Raw genomic sequence first — 9715 nt, forward strand, 5'->3', positions numbered from 1 at the left:
CAAGCGCGCCCATTGGCTGGTGAACGCGTCAGTTTCATACGCGTTAAATGAAACCGTGTCGTGATTGGATGTTGGAACTTGAACTTTGGGGCGTTGAAGTCGTGCTCGCGTTGGGCGCGTTTGAGGTAGGCGGGATATTTGTAGCTCTCTTCTGAAGTTTCTGAAGGTGATTGAAACATTTGACTATATTTGCAAGTAGTTTAGGAAGGAATATTAACATAAATGACTTAAAACAGTAAACCTATCAATTAAACCTATTAAATGATTTATATCTTGCGCCATATTATGGATGCACATTTCCGCTACATAAAAAAATCATAACTGTGATATAAAAGTCGAAATTATGACATACTAAACCAAAATTATCACTTAAAATTCTTGATTAGGACTTTAAAAAAACATGAATAAAATAAAATAAAATAGAGATTATGGCTAAAGAAGTCACAAATATTACATATTGAAGTAATAACATAATGATGTAATTGTAGCAATTTAAGGCCTATGGCATTTCTACTTTTAAATCTCATATGACTTAGTATGTCATAATAATGACTTAATTTCGTCTTTTTATGCCATAATTATCATGTAGTTTTTTAATAATTAAGATTTACCAAAACAATGTTTTTCTTTTGTGGCTTCCATAAGTAAACCGAATCAAATCAAGACTAAAGAAAGACTATCATAGAAGTTGGTAAATTTCCAAAAAAATAGATGGTAATACCATGGTACGTTTTAGTTAACCTGTCAGTCCAATACTACCAGTTACCAATACTATTCACATACTACTATTTATGAAGGAAACATTGTTAAAAAAATAGTATGGGCAATATGACTGTATTTTATTTGAATTCAGCATCTAAACACGTAGAAAGGACATGTGTAAAGCAATCAGACATGCATTATAGTTTGCGTTGAAGACATAATGCATCATATCTGTCAATAGTTCTTTATATTTTAAACATTTGTAGACACAAAACTAGAATGTGCATCACTATTTCATAAAAAAAGGTCTGAAATCACCTTATGACTCCGATTAGTTATCACAAATTAATAAAAAAAAAAGAGTCACCAAATATGAAAACTTGAGTCGTAGGAGCTTTAAAATGATAGCCTGTAGTTTGTCAAGATTAGAAAGGTTTACAATGGGTTAGCCATTGAGCCTCACACATTGGGTCAGTGACATCAACCTGTTAATTAAGGTAAAATGTATTTAATTTTGTCAGTCGTCACATCAGTTTGTCCATAGATGTTACATCAAAAGTCTTCTAGGGAAGAGACTGACTCTTCCAGACTTAATTTAGTAATATTATTATCATAATAATTAAATAGGAATAGTATAATCTTAAAGGTGTATTTAAAATAGAAAATTAAAAAGAGTACTTTCAGGTAATCTAATATTAATTAAATAAAAGGCCACTTTAGTGAGTGAAAACATAACTTTTCTTTAAGTACAGTTTTAAAAAAAGTTCACTTAATAATAATGCCAAATTAAAAGTTTTAGTTCAAAGTACATTTTAAACCATTATGTTTTGATGATCTTGTCATGCTTTAACAAAGTACACTTATTTCAATGTGTTGATGAACATATTAAAACACAGGTAAAGTACCTTTTAACTGCAGCATGTTATTTGATACAACATTTAGTTATTTAATGTTTTTAAATATATTTGTAATCCCAATTTGATATATTTAAAATATGACATACGTTTCAATAGAAATGACAATGAAATATTTTGGTTTACTATAAATGCTTGTAATTTAGCAGTACACTTTAAACATATTACAAATACAATAGAAAAATGGTTTAGTGGGTTTCTCTATAGAACTTTAGGGTTCTTGACCCAATTTTAAAGAAGCCTTTATGCCAAAAATGTTCTATAGGGAGAAATTATTGCATAATTCTTTCATGTTTACAGGTTATAAAATTTTTGCCTAGTGATAAAGTATGTGTAAGAACTGTTTAATTCATAAAATTGAATTACAATTAAAAATGAATAAACAAGTTAAAACTTAATCCATAAAATTATCTCAAGATAGGAACACATAAAAGGTTCCAAAAATGATGCGTCTGGCATAATCCTTCAAAGTTCCATATAGAACCTTTTCTTCTGAGTGCACACTCATTTCACACTTAAGTATTTTGTTTTAAACAATATACTTGTTTAAGAATATATTTGTTTTCTTAATAGGCACACTAATTTCGCCACTAGAGGTCGTTTATTCAAAACAAAGGTGTAGCTTGATGAAGCCTTGATTTCATGGAATCATAGGAGTTGTTGTCTTCACCTCCACAGAAATCATATTCATGGATGACTGGTAATTTATTAAAGATTTATTAACGTTGTGAAAGCCGTTGGAGCGAAACAAGGCCTTGTGTATCATATTAGATACATCTGAGTGTGTTGAAAGTTGTTATAATGCTACTTTGTGCGTTTGCTCGACGGCTATATATGAGACACTTGTTGCACACTGCAGTGAGCTAGATCGATATTAGGCATGGTAAATATGGCACTCGCGGTAAATGAAGAAAACGAGATTTAAACAAAAAGACTAACCGTGTTGAGCTTGTATAACAATGATTCGTTTTCTGTCGATGAATATATCCAAATAGTTGCTCACCTGTCTAATAAACACATATTATATTAAAGTGTCTTTGGACTTTGGTGATTCCGTGGTTTCTACGAAATAAAACTGGAAATCGAGGGTTACGCAGGTATGATGTCTTTGATAGGCGACGCACGGACACGGTCCGTGTCCTGGTTAAAACTGCTAATTTCTCTGTATTTAAACATTCTTAGAAACATTTGGGATAATGTAAGTACACAAATCAATAAAATATGTAACATTGTTCTAGTGGTTTTTGAATATTTTGATCCAAAAATCTTACATAGTGTGCCTTTAAGTACTCTTTTTAAAGGTATACTAAAGTGTAAGTGAATCCAATGTATCATCAGTGCTCGGATTCGCTTCCATGGTGCTGTCAAGTACAACTTGCAGTCTGTGAGGTAAACTAAACACTATTGGCTATTTGAAAAGCTTTCTGTTTCAGTGGAAATTACGTCAACGCATCAAACAAAGCTGCGTGTTCAAAGGCACTTTAAGTATATTATTTTATAAACTTAATCCATACAATTATCTCATGAAAGGAACAAATGAAAGGTTTCAAAAATGAAAAGGTTCCAAAAATGATGCACCTGACATAATCCTTCAAAGTTCCATTTAGAACCTTTTCTTCTGAGTGCACACTCATTTCACACTTAAGTATATTCTTTTAAAGTAAATAGTTTCCTTAAGTACTCTTTTTAAAGGTATACCAAAGTGTACTACTTTTGCCATAAGGGTTGTTAAATATTGTTTATCAAAAAACAAACCCCAGAGTCCGTAAGTTCACTTTGAAGCTATCGTTTTATATCCGAGATTCTAGTGCGGAGTGAAAGCTCCACTGCGCCGTCGAAAAGTTAGGAAAACAATCCGAATTGGGTCGTGACGGAGGTTCAGAAGAGCCGGACTGCTGCAGGACGTCCCTGACCTGTCGAGGTAAGGTGTGCATCAGCCAGTTTTCCGCAAGAAACCCGCCTCCACGGAGCCCAAAACAGCACCCCAGCTCGACGGGAAGCTCCTCCAGACTGTTTCCCCGCACATCCAGACGAGACAGCTGAGTCAAGCCGCCCAGACCCGCTGGCAAAGATCCCAGCGAGTTATTCGCGACGTTCAAGCTGCGAAGTTCTACGCAGCTTCCAAACAGCTCTTTGGGAAGGCGTTCGAGCCGGTTAGCACTGAGGTCCAGTTCGCTAAGCAGCGTCAGAGCGCCGACCTCCGCCGGAAGATCTTCCAGAAGGTTCCCGGCCAGCAGGAGGCGTCGCAGTCTGCGTAGCGTAAAGAGAGCCGACGGTAAGTTTCGCAGCTGATTATGCGCTAAATCCAAGAGCTCTAGCGAACGCAGCACTCCTACACTAGCCGGAAGAGCCAAGACATGATTACAAGCAAGTCGTAAACAAGACAAACGGCGCAGATGCTGCAATCCCAACAGCTCCTCTAAGGTACGCAGGCTATTGTGTTGCAAGTCCAAAATACGTAGACCTGTAAGCGCTAGCAGTGCTGATGGCAACCTTTCCAACTGGCATCCGTTCAGCTGCACCTCTGCTAATCCGGTTAAGCGCCTCAGTCCCGTAAGAACCAACAACCTAGTGCCCTCATTGTATATCTCCAGTTTTAGCAGACTCCCGGCTAATTCGCTGAGCTCCCCCGGGATTTTCTGGAGCGCGCCGCGCAGCACCAGGACTCGGAGGTGCCGTAGCTGTCGGAGGCTAACGAGGGCCCAGCCGCGCCCCATCCCGCCCTCGCTGCTCAACCTCCCGCTCAGGTGCAGCTCCTGCAGGCCGCGGAGGGAATAGACCCAGGTCGGGATCTCGGAGGCGAGGGTGAAGGTGAGGTGCAGAGTCTCCAGGTGTTCCTGAAGGTGTTGCAGAGCTCCGGACTCCACTGAGGCAGTGCAGTGGTAGAGGTGCAGCTCCCTGAGGAGAAGACAGGCCTCATCAACTCATACAGCAACCTCTGATCTATCTACTTGTCTGTCTATCTATCTACCTGTCGGTCTTTCTATCTATCTACCTGTCTGTCTGTCTGTCTGTCTGTCTATCTACCTGTCTGTCTGTCTGTCTGTCTGTCTGTCTATCTACCTGTCTGTCTGTCTATCTACCTGTCTGTCTGTCTGTCTGTCTGTCTATCTACCTGTCTGTCTGTCTATCTACCTGTCTGTCTGTCTATCATCTATCTATCTGTCTGTCTGTCTGTCTGTCTATCTACCTGTCTGTCTGTCTGTCTGTCTGTCTGTCTATCTACCTGTCTGTCTGTCTTTCTGTCTGTCTGTCTGTCTGTCTACCTGTCTGTCTGTCTATCTACCTGTCTGTCTATCTATCTACATGTCTGTCTATCTATCTATTTGTCTGTGTCTATCTGTCTGTCTGTCTATCATCTATCTGTCTGTCTGTTTGTCTGTCTGTCTGTCTATCTACCTGTCTGTCTATCTATCTACCTGTCTGTCTATCTATCTATCTACCTGTCCAGCTGTCTGTCTATCTGTCTGTTTGTCTGTCGTACTTGCTCTGTCCTTAAGGCCTATAAACTCCTTTTTTTTCAGTTAAACTGTTTACTAGAAAAGTTTCATTCTAAATTAATTTAATTCCAGTTAATTTGAATTCTACTTCCTTACGTTCAAATTTGAAATGCAACTGGAATTTGAAAAGCATTCTCAATTCAATCAAGCAAACCCTAATATCAGCTTATGTATATGTGCACTTTTCTACCTAGACATTGTTCTGTGCCTAAAGCTAAAGGCAGTCTTGTGTATCGGTGTGAATACCCACCTGAGTGCAGTCATGTTAGATATCTGTGCTGTGAGTTTGGCGTCTCCGATCAGCTCCAGCTTCAACACCTGTAACTGGCTGAGGGTGAAGAGGGCCGGTGGCAGGCGAGGAAGAGCCACGAGCTGCAGCAGAGATTGGCCCTGCGTGTCACTCGTGATCATCGACCGCAAGCGCTCGGCTCCCCAGCGCCGCTCCAGGCTTTCCTCCAGCAGGCGAGTCTCGCTGACCGGAGACAGGAACACAGACAGACGCTGGGACAGCAGAGGGTCGTACTGGTCGGCCATGTGCAAGAGGAACGCCAGGTCATTGTGAAGGTCAGGTGCGTCTAGCATGGGTCCTTTCTCACGTAGACTCTGGAAAGAGTACTGCCTCAAAGACCTGAGGATTAGGCATATTCAATAAGATTTCATCATAGTTTCATCTCAAACCATTATAGATTGCAACAGTCGGGTTCCGGAAGTAAAAATGGGAAAAAGATTTGTGACATTGACTTATGAACCTTTATGAACCTGTGAGTTAATCGATGGTAAATGCTTCTGTTGAAGCCCTATTTTAAAACTTACTTTTTAAACTTGTTTAACAGTGGAATTCCTGGTGAAAAACTGTTCATTACCCATAATGCTGGGTAGCAAATTACGCAAAAAGAACTCTTTATATTTTGCAATGAGCTTAAAATATGTTGTTTCTACAGATATAATAAACTATATTAAACTCAAATATATTTTTGATAAAAGTTTGTAATGTTGTGATTCACCTCGTGGCTGGTTGGTTTTGTTAATGGCTTATAACTTTTAAGCTAAAGAGTCATTTTTTTCGTATTCTACAATGTCAAAACACCTCTGAAAATGCTTGCTACGGATGCGAAAAACGCAGAAAATCGAACCCGATCCAAATTTTTTTAGGACGGACGAAAGTTTCGGACGAGAACTTCAGACTTTTTAATATTTCTATGGGAAAAATATTTTAGCAACCAATGCCGCTGAAAAGTGTCCGGGGCTAATGCACTCCATTTGCATTTAGAATTTCTTAGAACACAAATAGACACGTTGGTTCAGTCACCAGAATCTCTCGACACTCACACATGGAGACAGACTACAGACTACATGGACACAGTCCTCTCCTGTCTCGGGACACCCATACTTGTGGAAGATCCAGAAGAGGGCGTAGACGCCCAGCAGACCGAACAGAAACAGCAGCGAGATGTAGGCTTGCATCAGCTTGCGCAGGACGGAGGACAGCGAGTGACTGCACTGGAAGAGGCTGTAGCCGGTCAGAGCGTGAGAGTGAAGCTGGCAGACGTGACTGAAAGAGATGGAGCTCAGGAGAGGAGTAGCGTAGCTCACGATCAGGATGAACTTCAGGACCTTGAACACCGTCTGAGCAGTGTACACCTACAGGAGGAGGAGTGAAAACATGTGAAGATATTTGTTGTTAAAGGGATAGTTCACTCTACTCTATTATATTCTACTCTGGTCTATTCCACACTACTCTATTGTATTCTACTCTGTTCTATTCAATTCAGTATATAACAGAATTTTTTTCCACACTTTGTCAGTCATTGGGGACCAGCAACTGTCTGAATAACCACAGGTTACTAAATATCCTCTTTTGTGTTCAACAGAACAAAGAAACCACATTTGTGGCTGGTAACCAAAAGTTGCTGTTTTGAGTTTAACAATGGCATGAAACTGAAACTATAGGTGATGAACTGACTTATACTGTAGGTTACCTTATAGATAACATCCGAACTCTCACAGTGAGTGCGAAACCTGCGCACTCTCTCGAACAGCGCTCTGGCCTGCTCCCTGTCGCTGCGGTCCAACGTGGCTCCCGGTCTGGACCCGTCCGGGACGACTTGTGCCGGCAGAAGCGGATCCTTGAGCGACCGAGCAGAGAGTGTGGAGCAGTGGGATAAAGTGGAGGGACATGGAGACGGTTGCGTTGTAGTGGATGCACTATCAGTCCCCGCCAGCAGAGGGCTGTCCGTCCCCGAGTCCAAACTCGAATTGCGTGTTTTGTACGAAGATGTTACCTGAACTTTGGGTCGCGTTACTTGCTCCGCCTCCGAAAAGCGAGTGTCCAGTTTGGCCGTGTGCGAAAGCGCTCTTGTCGTCCAGGGTGATTCGCAACACTTGGCGAGGAGCGACAGGAAGTGCTCGATACGAGCGGACGTGAGCGGGAAGTGGAACCAGAAGCAGCCGCTAGCCAGCAGAACCAGCGTGTGGAGCAGAGTCACGTACGGTAGAAAGCGCGAGAACCAGGGCAGCGCCTCGTGATAGCAAACCTGGCTGATATAGACGTACTGCTGGAAGTCCAAGTTGGTACGTCGCCCCTTTGCCGGACTCCCAAGAGACTGTTTTGTGCCTGTGTAAACAAAATCAGACATGGGCTCCATAGGAGAGCTGTAGTTGGTAGAGAAGGAGTGTACGGGGACGCACACGACTCCGTCCCTGGACAGCAGAAGAGTCCCGGCGAGGATGGACACCATCAGCATTAGCACCAGCAGGTAGTCCATGAAGACTTCCCACCACGGCTTCAGCAGCTTATAACTGCCCTGACGCTCGTTGCCCGACCACAGCTCAGACAGCGTGAACATCTACAGTCGGAGAGAGAGGAGAAACCACATTAACACAGATCTGAGAATCTAAAAGCAAACAGCAACTGTTTGTCACATTCAAAAATTACTCTATCGATGCTCAGGTTTTGTTAGTGGTTGCTGGGGCATTGCAATTCAGTGGTTGGTAGGCGCTGCTATGCAGTTGCCAGTGTATTCTGATTGGTTGTTGGTGTGTTGCTATGTAGTTACTAGGGTGTGTTTCTTTGCAGTTGCTTTGATGTTCTGGGTCTTTTTAGTGTGTTGCTATGTGATTACTAGGGTGTTAGTGCGTTGCTATGCAGTTGCTTCAGTGTTCTGTGTGGTTGTTAGAGCATTGTTTTGCGTTTACTAGGGTGTTAATGCATTGATATGTGGTTCCTAGGGTGTTAGTTTGTTGCTATGTAGTTGCCAGGGTGTTCTGATTGGTTGTTAGTGTGTTGATATGTGGGTACCAGGGTGTTAGAATGTTGCTATGCAGTTGCATCAATGTTCCGAGTGGTTGTTATTACATTGCTATGCGGTTGCCAGGGTGTTCTGATTGGTTGTTAGTGTGTTGCTATGTGGTTACTAGGGTGTTAATGTATTTCTTTGCAGTTGCTTTGATGTTCTGGGGGTTTTAATGTGTTGCTATGTGGTTACTAGGGTGTTAGTGTGTTGCTATGCTGTTTCTTCAATGTTCTGGGTGGTTGTTAGTGCATTGCTATGCGGTTACCTTGGTGTTTGTGCGTTGCTATGTGGTTACTAGGGTGTTGGTGTGTTGCTATGTAGTTAGTAGGGTGTTAATGTGTTGCTATGTAGCTATGTTCAGTGTTTTGAGTGGTTGTTAGTGCGTTGCTATGTGGTTACTAGGGTGTTAGTGTGTTGCTATGAAGTTGCTTTGATGTTCTGGGTGGTTATTGGTGTGTTGCTATGTGGTTACTAGGGTGTTAGTGTGTTGCTATGTGGTTACTATGGGGTTAGTGTGTTGCTATGCAGTTTCTTCAGTGTTCTGGGTGGTTGTTAGTGCATTGCTATGCTGTTACCTGGGTGTTAGTGCGTTGCAATGTAGTTTATTCAGTGTTTTGGGGGGTTGTTAGTGCGTTGCTATGTGGTTACTAGGGTGTTAGTGTGTTGCTATGCGGTTGCCAGGGTGTTCCGATTGGTTGTTGGTGCGTTGCTATGCGGTTACTAGGGTGTTAGTGTGTTACTATGCGGTTGCTTCAATATTTTGGGTGGTTGTTAGTACGCTGCTATGTGGTTATTAGGGTGTTAATGGGATTTTATGTTCTATATGTTGGTCTCTAGAAATGAGTCCCTCATTTGATGTGCATCTGTGGGGTTTTTCAGCTGTTTTCTGGTCCAGCAGGTGAAAATACACCATCTGATCACTCAGTAAAGTAACAGCAGGACACTCAGTGTGATAACATTAATGTAATGTATAACTCAGTGAACACCTCTAAAGGAGCTTCTAAAGTTACGTTTAGTTATGTAGTTTGCTGTAGAGTATTGAAGTGAAAAAGTTTTCTGCTAATGCATTTATAATGAGATCTGATTCGGCACATAAAGCTGAGCGCATGAATCTAGAAACCCAAATCCTGCAGAATCTCATCACACATCATCTAACCTATATACAAAAATACAAAAAGTTAGAGAAATGCACTTACTGTGATGCACTGTAACGTCGTCAGAACCGAAGCCACACTTCACGGAGTCTTGAAAGGCCCGGTCCGGTGCAGGCTGGTTTGTTCTCGCACACTAACTTTCCCCTGTTCTC

General features: G+C 41.6%; 1 protein-coding gene across 1 annotated transcript; it reads right to left on the reverse strand.

The window, feature by feature from the left end:
• Nucleotides 1-93: 93 nt before the first annotated feature.
• On the reverse strand, nt 94-9715 carry LOC307164269 (volume-regulated anion channel subunit LRRC8D). The gene is made up of 5 exons (XM_079880882.1): nt 9606-9715; nt 7096-7962; nt 6507-6757; nt 5367-5744; nt 94-4514 (listed from the first exon to the last, which is right to left on the reverse strand). The coding sequence occupies exons 2-5, from the start codon at nt 7960-7962 to the stop codon at nt 3407-3409; spliced, it is 2604 nt and encodes an 867-aa protein (XP_079737008.1). The 5' UTR covers nt 9606-9715; the 3' UTR covers nt 94-3406.

The sequence above is a fragment of the Squalius cephalus genome, assembly GCF_949319135.1.
Source record: "Squalius cephalus genome assembly, chromosome: 1".
In the NCBI taxonomy this organism is placed as follows: domain Eukaryota; kingdom Metazoa; phylum Chordata; class Actinopteri; order Cypriniformes; family Leuciscidae; genus Squalius; species Squalius cephalus.

Bases quoted from the DNA above. Each gene is read 5' to 3' on its own strand.
- LOC307164269 (XM_079880882.1), bottom strand. From the start codon at position 7,962: ATGTTCACGCTGTCTGAGCTGTGGTCGGGCAACGAGCGTCAGGGCAGT. The intron at 5,745-6,506 runs GTATGGGTGTCC...CCTAATCCTCAG, and splicing joins CTCTTCTGGATCTTCCACAA to GTCTTTGAGGCAGTACTCTT. The intron at 4,515-5,366 runs GTGGGTATTCAC...TCTTCTCCTCAG, and splicing joins TCTAACATGACTGCACTCAG to GGAGCTGCACCTCTACCACT.